Source organism: Thamnophis elegans, chromosome 1 (genome assembly GCF_009769535.1).
Source record: "Thamnophis elegans isolate rThaEle1 chromosome 1, rThaEle1.pri, whole genome shotgun sequence".
Classification (NCBI taxonomy): domain Eukaryota; kingdom Metazoa; phylum Chordata; class Lepidosauria; order Squamata; family Colubridae; genus Thamnophis; species Thamnophis elegans.
This window is the reverse complement of record NC_045541.1, coordinates 184,184,560-184,203,053: the sequence shown is the minus strand read 5'-3', so window position 1 is coordinate 184,203,053 and position 18,494 is coordinate 184,184,560. Positions and strand designations below refer to the sequence as shown.

General features: G+C 40.6%; 2 protein-coding genes across 2 annotated transcripts in view; both read left to right on the top strand.

The window, feature by feature from the left end:
• The first annotated feature begins 918 nt into the window (after positions 1 to 918).
• Positions 919 to 12,304, top strand: LOC116507031 (vomeronasal type-2 receptor 26-like). Its single transcript, XM_032214961.1, has 8 exons — positions 919 to 924; positions 1,962 to 2,249; positions 2,872 to 3,112; positions 3,294 to 3,589; positions 9,118 to 9,336; positions 10,104 to 10,179; positions 11,174 to 11,346; positions 11,576 to 12,304. Exons 1-8 carry the CDS (start codon positions 919 to 921, stop codon positions 12,302 to 12,304), a joined length of 2,028 nt encoding a protein of 675 aa, XP_032070852.1.
• A 1,045-nt stretch (positions 12,305 to 13,349) lies between these two features.
• LOC116507027 (vomeronasal type-2 receptor 26-like) overlaps positions 13,350 to 18,494 on the top strand; it is a 10,334-nt gene continuing 5,189 nt past the window's right edge. The window contains exons 1-2 of the mRNA XM_032214953.1: positions 13,350 to 13,405; positions 18,156 to 18,447. Coding sequence (XP_032070844.1) covers positions 13,350 to 13,405; positions 18,156 to 18,447 — 348 coding nt within the window. The remainder of the gene's footprint in view (positions 13,406 to 18,155; positions 18,448 to 18,494) is intronic.

Sequence of the window (18,494 nt, the reverse complement as noted above, 5' to 3'; positions counted from 1 at the left end):
TACAGAACAGAAGAAGCTTCTTGGATGAGAAGCGAAACCTCTTCAAAGAAAAACCAGAAAGTCCAGTTGCCTCTTGAAAAAGCATCTTTGGGACAACCATGACCTTCATGATGGAGAATCTCCATAAACACATAAGATTATTCACCCATTCCTATTGCCTGAAGTGGTCCAGAGATTTACTATGGTTGATGGTATCTCTCCCACATCAATGGACAATTGAGAAGATATACTTCACAAGACAAGCAGAGCAGACATATAGCAACTAGTTGTTAGACAACAGTCCTCTGGAGTTTACTCTACAGAAAATCTGGAGATTCTCCTGCATGTTTTAAGATATATTGGAAAGGCCAGTGTCAAATTATATCCTCTGCCATGTGGATATAAATCAGAGGTGGTATTCAGCCGGTTCTGATCGTTTCTGCTGAACCAGGAGCAAAAATTTTCAGTAGTTTGGAGAACTGGCAAATATCACCTCTGGCTGGCCTCACCCTCATCTATTCTCTGCCTCCTGAGTCCCAACTGATCGGGAGGGAATGGGGATTTTGCAGTAACCTTCCCCTAAATTGGGGAAGGAATGCAGATTTTACAGTATCCTTCTCCTGCCACGCCGCCAAGCCATGCCCACAGAAACAGTAGTAAAACTTTTTGAATCCCACCACTGCTGCTCATGTAGATCAAATATCCAATTTTATCTTGACTCTCAAGTCCATCTGCTCTGTGGATTAAGAACAAGAGATACAAACATGTTTTTCTCTTCAGAAGTACGAAGAGAAACTATTGCTAACTAGATAGAACAATTGCTTTCCTCTGCAATTATCGAAAGAACTGTCATTCTCAATGTATCCTCTATGGATTTCTACCCACAAATCTCTTCCAAGATAAAAATCTGCTTTAAACAATATACCCTTGGATCTCAAGATGAAGGTGGGACATGTCACCTTAGCACGTATTGCAAAGAACTGCAGTAATTTAGACATTTAGACATTTATTAAGATTTATAGGCCGCCCTTCTCCCTGAGGGGACTCAGGGCGGCTTACAATCATGGGAAGGGGGTGCAATAATAAAAGACAAACAGTGAGTAAACAAGATAAATAATAAAACACCAACTTGCATTCAACAGTCAACACTCGGGCGGGTAATTTAAGAACTTATCCCCAGGCCTGCTGGGAGAGCCAGGTCTTAAGGGCCGTGCGGAAGGTCTGGATGGTGGTGAGGGTACGAATCTCAATGGGGAGATCGTTCCACAGGGTCGGAGCTGCAACAGAAAAGGCTCTCCTCCGTGTAGTCGCCAGTCGACATTGACTGGCAGATGGGATCCGGAGGAGGCCCAATCTGTGCGATCTAATCGGTCGAAGGGAGGTAATCGGCAGAAGGCGGTCTCTCAAGTACCCAGATCCACTACCATGGAGTGCTTTAAAGGTGGTCATCAATACCCTGAAGCGCAATTCCTGGGCTTGGTGAGCCTCAACTGGCCTTAATTTTCTCTTCAGTCACAGATCACATACAGGTAAGAAGCATGATTGATATAAATTTGCCCTGGGATCCTCCAGGTGACACAATTTCTGGTTCTAAAGCTCTAGTGACATTTCCAGTGCTACCTGCAATTCAACCTCTGCACAAACCTTGATTTTCTGTTATAGGAGGAAAGGTGATAGAATGACTGGGCTGCCCCTCCCGCTGCTGTTCTTCTGGCTCCTGCCCCCCATTACTGCTAAGAGGATGCAAACAGTAAGAGGATGCAAACTGCTCTCCACCCCTTTCCAGATTCAGAAAAGTTATTACAGGCCTGGTCATCTCAATATTGGTGGGAATTTGCCCCTGGCAACAGTGGTTGTACCCAACATCCCACACTTTCAGAAATCCCCAACTTTCTTTGATTTTTCAATGGTGTAAGTTTTACTTGAATGGGAAAAAATGTAGACACTATTTGCTTTCTTTTAGTTTCAGGGCCTCCTTTCAGAAATACTTATGCTATCAGCAGTTCCTGGCCTTAGTCTTTGCAGTCACAGAGATCAACAAAGATTCGGTTCTCCTGCCCAACCTCACACTTGGCTTCAACATCTATAGCAACGTCCAGATTGAGCTATCCGTTCTTTCAAACAGTCTCTCCCTGCTCTCCACTCGAAGCAAAATGATTCCAGGTTACAAATGTGACAGGCAGGACACCCTGCTCGCTGTCATTGGTGGCCTCAACTCCAAATCCTCAAGACAGATGGCCTCTATCTTCAGCATCTTCAAGGTCCTACAGGTAAGGAAATCTTTACTGGATGCTGTTATATAATAGACAAACAACAGAAGCATGCAAAGAAGCAAAAGATAAAACTAAAGGTGTTTTGGGAGGGCACATCAAGAGTATCTGTCTTAAAGAATCCAAGCAATTCATAATGATATTTTATCTGTCAAGACATGTTCTTATATACTTCCAACAAAATAAAAAAATGAGATAATTCTGAAATGTTGTATTTGCCAAGAGGTCATGAATGACTTTTATGAAGTCATTTTTCATAAAAAGTTTTACTGGGGTTTTTTCTCTGTATCAAGTTGATGGTCTCTTCCTTTGTCTTCTGACATATCATAACCAGGCAGAATGTGTTAAATGGTGGCTCTTCCTAAGAAGGGAAGAATCTTGAATTTGCCACTCAAAGTGAGTCAGCCTGATTGGTGGGACAATCAACCACACACAATGGTCACCCTTGAATTCCTCATTAAACTGTATTTTGTCTTTTAAAGAGGATTCTCATTTTCTACAGCTCGGTGTTGGTTTTGAGTTCAATCAGGCAGACAGAACAGTTTATCCTTCCTTCTTCCAGATTAATCCCAAGGAATTCCCTCAATATGTGGGTTTAGTCCAGCTTCTTGTGTATTTCCAGTGGAACTGGGTTGGGCTGGTGGCCCCTGAAAATGACAATGGAGAACATTTCATTTCATCGCTAATGCCAATGCTCAAGGAGAAGGAGATCTGCCTGGCCTTCACTGAAATGATGAAATCTGATTTTCTTGATACTCCACTTTTGAAATCCAATCCTATTTTCAAAACTTGGTCCATGTTCGAAGTGATTATTCTATTTGGAGATTCCAGCAGTATTGCAAATCGTACAGATCTTTGTGTTGGTGGATGAACAATATTTCAAAACGCCATTTCTGAAAGTTTGGATCCTAACTTCCCATTGGAAAGTTCGAGTGATGGGATCTCAGGATGTGATGAAAGTTTTAAAGCCCTTCCATGGAGCTTTGCATTTTAGGGACCACACTGTGGAGCTCTCAAAATTCAAAGATTTCCTTTTATTTTTAGACCCCTTCAATGCTCAAGGGGACGTCTTTCTCCTGCTGTGGTGGAAGATGGTCTTTGACTGCAATTTCCACAAACCAGGCAAAGTCCCTACAAAGGGAAAAAATCTATGTACAGGAAAGGAGAATTTACAAAATGTGCCATCTTACATTTTTGAAATGAGCATGACTGGGGAGAGTTACAATATCTACAATGCTATTTATTCTGTAGCACATGCATTACATGCCATGTACAAATCAGGTCCGAGACCAGCCATGACGAGAGTTGGAAAAAGGATTCCAAATTTCCAATTATGGCAGGTAATTTCTGGGAATTTTTATCCAATCCACAAATGCTCAGCTTCCCATATCTATTTCTTGAATTACTTTTAAAATATCTGTATGCTACCATGGAGATGTGGTGGCTCAGTGGCTAAGAGCTTGTCGATCAGGAAGGCTGGCAATTCGGTGGTTCGAATCCCTAGTGCCCCGTAACGGTGAGCTCCCATTACTTGTCCCAGCTTCTGCCAACCTAGCAGTTCGAAAGCATGTAAAAATGCAAGTAGAAAAATAGAGACCACATTTGGTGGGAAGGTAATAGCCAGGCATGAAATTGTTATCTTCAATATGTCTTCAGGCAACGCTGGCTCTTCGGCTTTGAAATGGAGATGAACACCGCCCCATATATACTATTATGTATGTCTAACATATATTCTACAAATTGTGTCAGTTTGTTGACCTAATGGTATCTGTCAACAAAACATTCCACGTCTTCATCTTGTTTACCTGAGACATTCAGTGGGAGCAGAAATCTGTTCATAGAATCATAGGCAATTGAGTTCAACCTCCTACTCAGTACAGGGATCTGAACTAGAGTATACTTCATTGTTAGTTGCCCATCAGAGCTAATATTTTCTAGTGTTAAGGCCCCTAGAGTTGGGAATCACTAGCACATATGTGTGAGGGGAACCTTTACCTTTACCTATTGTGAGAAAAGCTATCTCTATCTAATAGAAGAACAAGGAGACCATGAACTATAAAAAGCATATTTATTTAAGATACAATTGTATAAGCTTTTGCAAAAGGATTCTCAATCATGAAAGATAGAAAGAGAATGTCTGACAGATCAGGATACAGGGTTTAAATACAATTTTGGGGTGATAGTCCACTTACTCACATGTCCATGTTATATAATTTTGTGTAATACAATATCGATCTCTTTCCACCGTATTAGGAAATGATAAGAACATAGCAAGACAATCAATCTTCTTATGTCGCCTTTTGGAAACTGACTCCGGCTGTTTTCAGTGAGGCCCAAGTTGACCTGGCCTGCTTTTCCCAATCTACATTATAGCTGTGTTATTCCCTTAAATGTGCCCTCTCTATAAGGTCTTAGTTGAAGTGTTACAAAGGTGCTGCTTGTGTTATGCAAAGTGTAAAAATTGAGTCAGTCAGATTCTTTTTCTCTTACAAGAATAACCCCATTTCTGTCACCTATGCTACCATATCAATCAATTTCAGAATAGATTAAAACAGCAGTGATTAAAAAACAATAGTACAAATTACTATTTGACTGGCAGGGTTCTACTCTCAGGGTTCTGGTTTGTATATCTTATAAGATCTATAGATATCTCCCCTTTCTGGCAGAAAGGGGCAGGGAGAAGGTCAGTCGTTAGGATCTCTTTGTAATTCATAGCCTTTTTTTTGCTGTGAATGGAGAAGAGGTTCAACATTAGCTGAGCTTTTACTCCAGCCAGTTCTCCGCAGCTGCTTTTTTTGCAGCCCTAGGCAGATTGCCCCCCCCCCCAGGACAAAGCTAAGCTATTTAAAAACCAATCCGGGCGGGGACCATTCCTGAGGAATTTCTTCTATTACTATCTAAAATACCAGCTTCAACTTTGCAAAAGGCTCCCTTTTCTAGCTGCGTCACAAGATGGCGATCTTATAGCTTTTGTGTTTGATGTGACGTACTTAGTCAGCTCTACTCTCCTGAAGGCTTCTCCGTATTAGCTGTTAAAAGATTAACTGAGGGGAGCAGAGACTTTGATTCTTGGCTAGACTGATTGCTTGTCTTTTATTTTTACTTTGGAATGGCTCCCAAATCTAAGCAGAAGCGCTTCCTTAATAACATATCTCAAAAAACTGCTATGAAGCCGCTACCCTTGCCTCCTACGTCCTCCACTGGAGATTTGTTAACACAAGAATTTCTTCTCAAAACGCTTAATAATTTCAGACAGGAAATTAATCAACTGATATCGGATTTATATGATCAATTTGATGCTAAAATTGCTCAAGCAAAGGAGGATATGATCGGAGTAATGACAGTCATGACAGATTATATTGCTGAAACGGAGGATAAATTGGAACTTTTGGAAGAGACTAACTTTAATTTGACATCCAAAATTCAAACGTTACAACAGGAAATTGAAAATGCTCAAAAACAACTTGTCATGATAAATTATAATAAGACTGCCTTCGCAATAAGAGTTAGAGGACTGCGTGAAAACGAACAGGAGAATTTGAAACAGATCTTCTTTGAGGCTCTTAGCCGCTCAGTGGGAAGTCCGGGACTTAACTTTGATTGGCAGATTCAAAAAATTTACCGCCAGAATTCGTGGGTAGCAAAACAGCGACAGCTTCCGAGGGACATAATTATATACTTTACCACAAGGGAATCCAGAAATGTGATAATACAGAAGCTTTACAACAAGAGGTTGAGAATTGATGGACAGGACTTGATCGTTTTTAAAGAGATACCATCTCAAATATTAAGAGCAAGGAGAGATTACATTTTCTTAACTGAAGAACTCAGAAATTCTCAGATTCCATACAAATGGGAAGTCCCAGCTGGCATTACAGTTACATTTGGCAATCAAAAACACCGCATTAATTCTGTCTGTGAAGCCCGAGAATTTTATTACAAGACTCTGAAGGCGGGACTTCCTGACTCATCCGGACCTGGAGAGAGACAAGGAGAAGGAGAAGACAAGCAGCGAGACACGTGGCCACAAGGCGGAGGGTGTTGCTTTCCTCTTCCGGAAGGGCAGAAGAGTAAAGAATAAAGACTTAGCGATGTTCTTAAAACTTTATGATTTCTGCCTGGGACAAAATGGAAAAGTTGTATATCGATGATGAGACATGGAGACTGAAAGAAGCGTTGCTGATTGTGGACACATATTGTATATAAGATTTGTTTGAACTCTAACTCAAATTGCGCATGAATTATTTTCCTAGGCGAGGAGAGCGGAGATCGCGATCTTTTTGAGTTGTGGTCTGGGACGAACGGAGTTGGGAGGCGCGTGGGAGAGGGAAGGGTAGCGAAAGCTTAACTAGACTACTTGGGGCCAGAATGCAAGCTGATGTTTGTATGAGTTGCTATTTCAATATAAGGTTAAGAAAAATTAGTCAGAGAGTCTCCAGGAAGGTGGAGTAAATATGTGAGGAGCAATGGACGCGGATAAAATATATATGTGGATATGGATAAAGGCAGGGTGGAAGGTAAAAAATTTACATGTGGATGTGGGTAAGGATAGAATGGGAGGTGTTGGAAATGAAAAATGAAAGAAGTACTTGAGTTTAATGGTTTTATAGAAAGGTTTGGATATTCGGATAAAAAAGAGATAAATTAAAGGTCTGAATAGATAGATAAAGCAATGAGACTTTTAGTTGGGGAATCCTAATTGATTAACTTACCTGGCTCTAATACAGTTTGAAACCCTGCAAGTAGTAAAATAACCGAAATTTGGAATGAGCTACATTGTTTAAGATTTACAGATGATGGGAAGCTGTGTTAATGTAGTGGGTTTATTGATCTTTCTTGTTTTTTCTTTTTTTTGTGTGTGTGTGTGTGTTTTTTTCTTTTCTATTTTTTACTATTCCCTTTTTTCTGTTTTTCTTTTATTTTTCTTAACTTTAAAGTTAGCTGGCTTTATTATACTCAAGTGCTTGTTAAAGAACTATGCCGGGTATGGGACCTGGGAAGCCGTAAGGGGGTTAGGGAGGGGGGATGATAGGGGGGAGGGGGGAGGGTGGAATTACAGTTTCAATTCTTAGAACAATAAGAATTCACTTGTATACTGCGGCTCGTTTTCTTTCTTTTTTTCTTTTTCTCTTTTATTGTCTAAATAAACTGAATAGATTAATTGTAGGGATACACCAAAGTGAGGAGAAGAGGGAAAGAAGAGGGAGAAGTAAAGAGGGAGCGAGAGGGGAATGTAAGGAGGGTGAGATGGAGGGAGGGGGAGATGTTTGAGGGGGAAGGGAAGTAGAAGAGGGGAATGCTGGAGGGGAGAAATGAAAGTTGGAGGGGGAGAAGAAAGGGTGTATGGGGGATTGAAGTGTCATGTTGGGTTTTTTGTTTTTTTTTATGGTGGATTTTTTCCTTTTTTTGTTTTTTGTTACGCACAGTATATAAGTGATTGTATAAAATGAAAATGAAAATGAAATAAATAAAATGTATTAAAAAAAACAAAAAAAAAACAATAGTACAAATTAAGTACACTGTTTTATTGAAAAGTGATAGAGACAGAGAAAGAGAAGTAAATCAAGCTACTTGTCCATAAGATCCATAGAGGAAAAGAACTTCCTACAAGGTCTTGAAAGGTCTTCAACAATTACTCAAGTTTCAGGAGATGATCATTTCAGGGAGGAGCAAGTTGGCAATCTGGGTGCGTTTGTGAATGGTGTTTAAAGAGGTTAGCTGATGTCCTAGTCAAAATTCATGCATTGCCACTGGCAAGACTAACAAAAATGTTTAATAACATGTCTGCCAAAATGCAATCAGACTCCAGGTACTTATGATCATAGGTGGTGGACATGTCTGAAAGCAAGAAAATGTTGGATGGAAATACATTCATGGTTGGAAAAGATGATTCAGTATCATGTATATGTAAAACCAAAAATATTCTTGTTAGGTATAACACCAGAAAGCTATGACAAAGGGATTTTATATTTAATGTTACATGTATTGACAGCAGCGTGAATTGTATTTGCAGAAGATTGGAAAAATGAGAATGCTCCATCAGATGAAAATATAATTTGGAAAATATTGTATTGTGGAGAGATGGATAGATTGACATCAAAAATAAAAGATAAAGGAGATACGGAGTATTATTTCATGTGGAATAGATTTTATCAATGGTTAGAAACAAGAGGTAGAAATTAGATGAGAAAGAACATTGTTATGTATAAGTAAAATATGAATGTTGTTTATAACTATAAGTATGTTAATATAATCAATAGGATTATAGACATGCTAATATAAATATGGTTAGAATTATTATTTATGTCCGTGATGTGAGGAGTCTGTAGATATTTTCACAGTCCCCTTTTTGACTCACGCAGTGTACAGGTCCTCAATGGAAGGCAGATTGGTAGCCATTGCTTGTTCTTCAGTTCTCAATATCTGTTGAAGTCTGTGTCTGTCTTGTTTGGTTGCAGAGCCAAATCAGACAATTATAGAGGTGCAGATGACAGACTCAATCATTCCTCTGTAGAACTGAATCAGCAGCTCCTTGGGCAGTTTGAGCTTTCTGAGTTGGCACAAAAAGGACATTCTTTGTTTTGCTTTTTTGATGATGTTTTTGATGTTAGGTGTCCATTTTAAGTCTTAAACTTAGACATTTTAAGTCTTGAGATATGATAGAACCTACAACCTTGAAGTGATGTTGAGAAAAGGGCCAAATATTGTTTGTTACACCTGATTGATCAGATATCCACCAAGGGAACTTCTTTGGCTTCTGAGATGAACCCCAATCTTCTAAAATGATGGGCATCACGGGATGATAGAAGTCATGTCTCATTTATGATTTTCACCTGATTACACCAATTTCTGTGGGGTTTTTTTTCAGCTTCTTGGCTACTTAAAGAATGTCCACTTCAACAACAGTGCTGGAGAAGAAGTCTCCTTCTCAGAAAATGGATTAGGATCAGCTCAATATGATCTTCTCAACTGGGTTCTCCTCCCCAATCAGTCTTTTCTCCCTGTGAAAGTTGGTCAAATAGATCCCAGGGCTTCCCCAGGCCAGGATTTCACCATTAACTCCAATGCAATCATCTGGGCCTCAAAAGTGAGTTGAAAGGCAATGATGTAAATTCAAGAAAAAATCAATTCTCTCCTGATAAACAGAATGTCCTCCTAACTGGAAAATAAATCTTTTGAAGCAGAAAATTTGGCAGTCATTTGATGAAAAATCCTGCATGTACCATATTTGAAGACAACATCTGGAAAGCTCAGTATTGGGAAAAACCTCTGAATCTCAGAGGGAATTAGTCAAGATGACAGTGATTTCTATGGATCATAGAATGATCTATGGATCATTTTTATTCAGTCAGACCTGTATGATTCTTTGTTTTAGAAAAACTGTAGCTCACTGTCACAAGCTTTCCTTAGCATGCCAAAGTCCCACTTCCAACCTCCAGAATTCATTGGTGGGTTGGGAATGGACTGTCCTAAATCATCCATGAGCTTTTTGTGATTTCTGGTAGACCATGGCGAATCATTTCATTGGAAGTTATTCTGGAGATGGAAACAGGAATATAGGAAGGAATAAATGAAGTATTCCAATGGTACTTTTTCAAGAGACAACTGGACTTTCTTATCCTTCTTCAAAGACATTTCACTTCTCATCCAAGAAGCTTCTTCAGCCGAATGAGTCCAGTTGCCTTTTGAAAAAAACACCTTTGGTACAACTATGACCTGGATGACTAAGAATCTCCATAGACATAAAGGAAGCATGTTCGCTCCTTATGTCATATCATGTACTTCTCTTTTCTCTTTTAGAAGATGCCCTTTGCCAGGTGTGGCAGGAAGAGGTGCCATGCAGGAGAGAGGAGAAGAGTTCCAGAGGGCAAGCCAGTTTGCTGCTACCAATGTGATCCTTGCCCAGAAGGGACCATTTCTAACCAGACAGGTAGAGCACATTTCACATGTAGATTCCCTCTCTGAACACTCAGTGTACATTTCTATGTCCTTCTTTCTCATTTTGTAATCTCCACAATGCACACAAATAGTTCATGTACGCACACACACACAATATAGCAGGATTCCTGAGAGAGAGATTTATCAGTCTTCTGTGGGTTCTAGTGTAAAGTGAGGAAATTCGTAATTTCTCTCACATTGAAGGCTACATTAGTCATGGAAATTCCCAATGACTAGCCTTTATTCCACTTGTCTCTGGCTGATGTATTCCCAGGTTTATCATTATTGGAGGAGGATTTTCTATTTGTGATGCCTATAAATTGCTCAATTCAATTCAGAGTAGAGCTGGAAGGGACCTCGGAGACCTTGGAGGTCTTCTAGTCCAACCCCTTGATCAAGCAGGATACCCTTTACCATTTCAGACAATGGTCCAATAGATTCTTAAAAACCTCCAGTGATGAAGCACTCACAATGTCTGAAGGCAAGCGGTTCCACTGATAGATTGTTCTCACTGTTAGGAAGTTTCTCCTTAATTCCAGGTTGCCTCTCTTCATGATACGTTTCCCTCCATTGTTGCTCATCTTGCCTTCTGGTGCTTTGCAAAACATCTTTTTTGTAATATAGTGACCCAAACTGGATGGAATGGAATGGGATAGAATAGAACAGAACAGAACAGAACAAAACAGAATAGAATAACAGAGTTGGAAAGGACATTGGATGTCTTCTAGTCCAACCCGCTGCTCAGGCAGAAAACCCTATACCATTCTAGGTGTGTCCTTACTAAGGTTTTATAAAACAATATACCACTAGTTCATGTTATTTTGATTCTATGCCTCTGTTTACACAACCAAGGATTGTATTAGTAGTATTAGTATTAGTGTTCAGTGGGACATTCATATTTCTCTTGAAGATGGGATAGTGATCATGGCAGATGCTCCTGAAATCCTTAGACAAGACTAAGTACATTCATTTTATCTTGATTTCAGATGCCACTCATTGTGACTCCTGCCCAGAAGACCAATATCCTAATAAGGACAAGGACCACTGCATTGCCAAGAAGATCCACTTCCTTTCCTATGAAGACACCCTGGGATACACTTTAGCTATTCTTGCTCTCTTTTTTTCTGTGATCACATCTATGGTCCTGATAATTGCCAAGGTGGCGCAGTGGTTAAATGCAGCACTGCAGGCTACTGCTAGATCAGCAGTTCAGCGGTTCAAATCTCACCGGCTCAGGGTTGACTCAGCCTTCCATCCTTCCGAGGTGGGTAAAATGAGGACCCAGATTGTTGGGGGCAATATGCTGACTCTCTGTAAACCGCTTAGAGAGGGCTGAAAGCCCTATGAAGCGGTATATAAGTCTACTGCTATTGCTATTGCTATTAAAGTATCAGGACACACCAATCGTCAAGGCTAACAACCGAGATCTCACCTACATCCTCCTGGTCTCCCTCCTGCTCTGCTTCTTCTGCTCCTTCCTCTTTATTGGTCGACCTGGGAAGCTCACCTGTCTCTTCCAACAAACTTCCTTTGCCATTCTCTTTTCCCTTGCAGTTTCCTCTGTGTTGGCAAAAACTGTCATGGTGGTTCTGGCTTTCATGGCTACCAAACCAGGGAACAGGGCAAGGAAATTCTTAGGAAAACCCCTGACCAACTCCATTGTCTTAGCCTGTCCCCTAGTCCAAGTACTTCTTTGTGCCACCTGGCTGGTAACTTCACCCCCATTTCCCAACTTTGACTTCCATTCTTTGGTAAAAGAAACCATTTTGGAATGCAAGGAAGGCTCAGCTTCAATGTTTTATATTGTCCTTGCCTACTTGGGTTTCCTGGCCCTCATCAGTTTCACAGTGGCCTTTTTGGCTAGGAAATTGCCAGACAGCTTCAATGAAGCCAAGTTTATTACTTTCAGCATGTTGGACTTTTGCAGTGTTTGGATCACCTTCCTTCCCACCTACCTGAGCACCAAAGGGAAGTCCATGGTGGCCGTAGAGATCTTCTCTATCTTAGCCTCTGGGGCTGGTCTCTTGGGTTGTATCTTTTCCCCCAAATGCTACATTATCCTACTGAGGCCCAATCTGAATTGTAGAGAGAATATAATGAGGCAGAAGAACCTCTGACTTATGCATAGATTGGGAACTTTTGTTGTGAGTTTGGGAAATTTTTGTATTTGATCTGATTTTTTAAAAGTAGGTAAATGAGTGAGGGCTTTTTTCTTTTAATATTTGGAAATCAAATGTTGTGACTAATCACAACATATCTATTAATCAGCAACAATCACACACTTTTCAATTTTTCATTAATAACTATTGTCCCAATTGAGTCCCCATAATCAATCTGAAAATAAACTTATTAAGTGTCTTAGTAAGGTTTTGGGTTGAATTCACTATCTGTGTTTTTAACTATGCTTGTAGTGTCATCAGCATATCAAAAATTATTAATGTTCCTTCTTTCAATCTTTACTCTGATTTTTTATTATTCCAATTCCAGCTTCCTCATGATCACTTTGACATATAGTTTGATCACATCTAATCCCTTCATAATGAAATAACAATGTATAAAGAATACAACTTTGCTACATTCCTTTCCCTATCTTGAATGAATCATTGTTCAACTAAGATGATTAAAGGCATGGATACTAAAACATATGTAGAATGGTTGCAAGAATTGGGTTTGGCTTGTCTAGAGAAAAGAACGGCTGGCGGTTACATAATATCAGTGTTTCAGTATTTGAGGGTCTAACACAAAGAGGGGGTTAACCTATTTTCCAAAGCACCAGAAAGCAAGATAAGAAATAATGGATGGAAACTGAACAAGGAAAGAAACAGCTTGTCTCCAAATCCTAGGTAGCCCAGTAAAATACCCTGCTTGTTTGATGGTAAGAACTCCTCATTGCTGAGTAGGAAGATAACATAAAACTGGGCATTATCATCTTTTAGCATGAGATTTGGTCTGGTAGGGTGATGTTTGGGTATTAAAATTGTCACTTAAGAAAGGTTAACCTCTCCTGGTTCAAAAAGTGGGTTCTGAAGAATGGTGTAGATCAGAATGGTGCTCTGGATTCGATTCTTAGAAAATCATCCATCAATCAAAGTGATTGGTTTTGAAATACTTAACTAATTTAAAATATTGGTGACCTACTCAAATAAGAGAGTAGAGGGCAGAATGGAGCTAAGCCATAAAGAAAAGAAGAAACTGTGTGGTTATTTGAAACCATCTAGGTACATCATAGCTGAAACACATCTCCTTTGGCTAGTTTGGGAAACTCCACTAGGACAAAGGCCATGGTGAGTTGTTCCAGTTTTTGGTATGAAAAGGGTGTCAGGGTTCCAATAGCAATAGCAATAGCAGTTAGACTTATATACCACTTTATAGGGCTTTCAGCCCTCTCTAAGTGGTTTACAGAGTCAGCATATCGTCCCCACAGTCTGGGTCCTCATTTCACCCACCTCGGAAGGATGGAAGGCTGAGTCAACCTTGAGCCGATGAGATTAGAACCGCTGAACTGCAGATAACAGTCAGCTGAAGTGGCCTGCAGTACTGCACCCTAACCACTGTGCCACCTCGGCTCTTAGGTAATACACCCATAGCTAAGAGAACTCCGAGGCAAGCAGGTTCCTCAAAGAACAGGTTTATTGGGCATATTATATTAGCACAAACTGGTGAAAACCAACTCTAAAGGTTCCCACAGTTTCCCACAGTTCCCACAGTTTTCACCTAATTAAAAGTTTCCCCCCTTTCCCAAACAATCAGTCACATGGTCCAATCAAGTTGCTTTCTGGTTGCTTGGAAACTTTACTCCTTCTATTTTCAGCCACCTGTGGGAATATCCTTGATTCTCAAGGGAAACTGTTTTGTTTTGGCTATTTATAGCAATAGCAGTAGACTTATATACCGCTTCATAGGCCTTTCAGGCCTCTCTAAGCGGTTTACAGAGAGTCGGCATATTGCCCCCAACAATCTGGGTCCTCATTTTACCCACCTCGGAAGGATGGAAGGCTGAGTCAACCCTGAGCCGGTGAGATTTGAACCGCTGACCTGCTGATCTAGCAGTAGCCTGCAGTGCTGCATTTAACCACTGCGCCACCTTGGCTCTATTAAAACTCAGCTATCTCTATTCCCCCCTCCCTATCCCTCAGCACCATTGTGGCAACACTGAAGCCTCCAAAATGGCCTCAGGCAGGCCAGCTTCAGGGTTGACAAAGGGTTTGGTAGTCACAGCAAAAGCAATCAATCCCAAAGTTATTTAAAAGAGTTTGCTCCAATTAGATCCTGCATTAAGAGGATCGAACTGGGTGATCCCCAGGTTCGATCACCTGAAGTTCAATCCCCAAGTTCTCTTTCAACTCTAAAGCTGTGGTACTCTCCAATTACAGTTGCCCAGCTCACAGTCAGAGGCACACAACGGTGGCTGCAGAGAGTTTTTTCCTCTTGTCAAAATGCCATGGACTCCAATGTTATGGGGATAATGTGGACATTTCTCTGTCCTGGGATTCATAAAACACTAGTAACTTTTACTTCATCTCAGTGGATTTGCAGAAGTTAATCCTCCATGAGCATAAAGAGATTTGTGTCTGGTCAAAACATGTTTACTTCGCATGTATGGCCAAGTCCCTTGAGAGTTCCAGCTTAGATGGATGCTTATCCTGAAGACTTAAAGTGTCACTGGAGTCTTCTGAAGTTACCAGAGCACCACTTTCCCTGCCTACAGCCTCTGTTGGCCTGATCTAGAAGAAGGTCTCTTTTGGTGGCCAATGATTTGGCTTTTAGTGTTGCTATGGACCTTGCCTGCAGCTGTGCAGATGGACCTGAGACCAAACTGCTTTTGGAAGAGACCTTTCCAAGAACAAAAAGACTATTATAGACCTGGAGATCTCATTATCGGTGGAAACTTACCTCTCTCCATTACTATAGTTCTACAGCTTCCACAGGAGTCTCCGGCTGATTGGGATGTCCTTTCTCTGTAAGTGTTCCCTTTATTGTCTTTTTACTCAGGGCAAGGTGGAAAGGGCAGTCATGAAGATTTCAGTCCCACCTAGCATCTGTTGTTGTTCCTTTCTAATTAGGCACGTTGATTCTATTTGATGAATTGATCTCCCTCTTTTTTAGATTGACAGTGTTGGAAGGTACCTTGTAGGTCATCTAGTCCAACCTTCCACCCAAGCAGGAGACCCTACACCATTTCTGACAGATGGCAGTCCAGTCTCTTCTTGAAAGCCTTCAGTGATGAAGCTCCCACAACTTCTGAAGGCAACTTCTGTTCCATTGATTGATTATTCTCACTGTCAGAAAATTTCTCCTTATTTCCAGGTTGAATTTTCCTTAGTCTTTTTCCATCCATTATTCCTGGTCTGGCCTTCAGGTGCCTTGGAGAATAGCTTGATCCCTTCCTCTCTGCGGAAGCCCCAAGCTCCTCAAATGATGGGCTGATCCCTTCCACTACTATCATGTCTCCCCGGTCCTTCTCTTCACTAGACAAGCCATGCCCAGTTCCTGCAACTATTCATCATATGTTGAGTCCCCTAATCATCCTGGTTGCTCTTTTCTGCACTTTTTCAAGAGTCTCAGCATCTTTTCATATTGTGGTGACTCTAATTCCCTTCTCAAGCCCTCTGACTCTTCAGTGGTGAAGAACAGCTTGTCATGCTAAAGAAAGAGTCAGCCTTTTCCCCATGTTCGTGAAGGCAAAGTGCACTTTGCGGAGAAGACAAATTGTGCTGAACTTGGGAAGAAATAATGCTAGGATCTTCTATGTTATAGCTGGACCAAATTCATCTTTCCATCTCATTACTCTGATGGCTTGTAATGCTACGTTTCATGTAGAAAAGGACTTTCTTTGGTCCCACCAAGTCTTAGCTTCTCACTGCTCTCTTATTAATCTGGATACTTTTACATCAATGGAGCTAACCTCTTTCAGAATCTACAGGTCAGCTCAGTGATCTCACCCCACTTCCGTTTTCAAGACATTAAAGGACACTTTCTACCTGAGGGCCATCCAGATGTATTATTCATTTCTAGCCAGAAAAAAACCAGCCAGAAAAATCTTAAGCATTCCATTCGATTTAATTCACTACAATGTAATCTAATTTATTGGATTAATAAATCCACCTAGTGGAAAAAGACTCTAACAAAGTGTGCCAAGTTGGGAAAAAGTGCTTGAGAATGTAGAACAGAAGTTGACAGCCTGTAAAGCAGGGGTGAAATCCAGCAGGTTCTGACAGGTTCTGGAGAACCGGTGGCAGAAATTTTGAGTAGTTTGGAGAACCAGCAAATGTCACTTCTAGCTGGCCCCAGAATGGAGTGGGAATGGAGATTTTGCAGTAGCCTTTCACTGGAATGGAGTTGGATTGGAGATATTGCAGTATCCTTCCCCTGCCACACCCACCAAGACATGTCCACCAAGCCATGACATGCCCACAAAGCCATGCCCACAGAACCGGTCATAAAAAATGTGAATTTCACCACTGCTGTAAAGGCTTCCATGACTGGATATAATAAAGTGTGCAGCTTTATAAATCAATCAGAATAGAGCTGGAAGGGACTTTGGAGAGCCTTGAGTCCAACCCCCTCCCAACCCCCTGCTCAAGCACTTCAAGACATGTGGTTGTCCACTTGTCTTTTCTTAAAAACCTCCAGTGATGGAGCACGCACAACTTATGGAGGCAAGCAGTTCCACTGGTCGATTGTCCTCACTGTCAGGAAGTTTCTCCTTAATTCCAGGTTGCTTCTCTCCTTGATTAGTTTCCACCCGTTGCTTCTTATCCTGCCTTCTGGTGCTTTGAAAAATAGGTTGGCCCCCTCTTCTTTCTTTCAGCCCCTCAAATGTTGGAAGGTTGCTCTCATGTATGTCCCCCCCTCACCAGTCCTTTTCTCTAGACTAGCCAAATCTAAATCCTGCAATAGGTTTTCATCTCCAGGCCTTTCATCATCTTAGTTCCTCATCTCTGCACATTTTCCAAAGTTTCAACCTTTTTTTTAATGTAATGTGGGGACAAAACCTGAATGCAGAATTCCAGGTGTGGTCTTATTATCCAGATAATAAGCCAGATTTCCTTAACTGGACTGAAAGGTTCATTTTAGAAAAGTCAATACTGACTTGAACTGAGCTCATGCTGTATAGTAGTGGCCAAAATTGTGGAAACCTTTTGGGAAAAGTGTACAGTATTTTTGAGGTTTGATGGCTAATAACACAACTTTGTTTTGGAGTAGTACCATGAAATTATATATCAATGGAAAGATAATTTAAGCAAGAATGTAATGCAATAACTTCTATGAAGAATTTGCTATGAGAATAGCAGTTATAAAGAAGAAAAATGAAACACATAGAAAAAGTGAGATATACAAAAAATATCACCGTAGAAAAAATGAAATATAGAAAAATTATCACCATGTAAGTTAATACTTAGTTGGGTAATGTTTAAAATGAATTATGGCCTTACAATGTCTTCCCATGAAGTGAACCAAGTCTTTAAGTTCTGCAGCTGTTATAATGTGAAACCAAGATTGAATGATTGCTTCTATTAACTGGGTTTTACTGCTGGCTATATTTGGCTACAACTTTTCACAGAATACAGATAGCTGAAAATACCTTGTTGCATTACATAATGATTAAATTATCTTTCCATCGATATATACTTTTATGTTGCTACTCCAAAAGAAAATGATGTTATTAGATATCAAACCTCAAAAATATATTTTTCCCAAGAGGTTTCCACAAGTTTGGCCACTACTGTAAATTATAACTCACTTAAATGTTCTACAGAGAAAGGGAGAGGGAGGAACTGCTGGCCATAGTAACAGGGTCAACTGATTGACATCAATCCTGTTTTCTGACAGCAGTAAAATCAATCAATTAATTTGCATTGGTCTGTTTTATGATTAACTCCTAGAATCCTGATAATGCTTCCTTAACAAAATAAACATCTCCTACTGCTCCTGTCTAATTTTTGTCCTCTAACACTTGTAACAAAGACCTGTTCTCAAGAACTATCAACATATTCTGGCCTTGGCATTTGCTATCCAGGAGATCAACCAAGACCCACAGCTTCTCCCCAACATCACCCTGGGCTTCCGCATCTACCAAGAGAACCAGTACGCAAGCATGGCCCAAGATGTCAGCGTGTCTCTGCTCTCCAGCCGGGGAAAAGTGTTTCCTAACTATAAATGTGACGCACAAGACAACCTTCTCTCTGTCCTTGGGGGGCTCAACTCCAGAATCTCGTACCAGATGGCAACTCTGTTTAGCAAGTTCAAGATTTCTCAGGTACTTGGACACACAACATGATGACAGGGTGAATGCAGATGCAAGGC

Bases quoted from the DNA above. Each gene is read 5' to 3' on its own strand.
- LOC116507031 (XM_032214961.1), top strand. The intron at 3,113-3,293 runs GTGGATGAACAA...TTTTATTTTTAG, and splicing joins TCGTACAGATCTTTGTGTTG to ACCCCTTCAATGCTCAAGGG. The intron at 3,590-9,117 runs GTAATTTCTGGG...GTTTTTTTTCAG, and splicing joins CAAATTTCCAATTATGGCAG to CTTCTTGGCTACTTAAAGAA.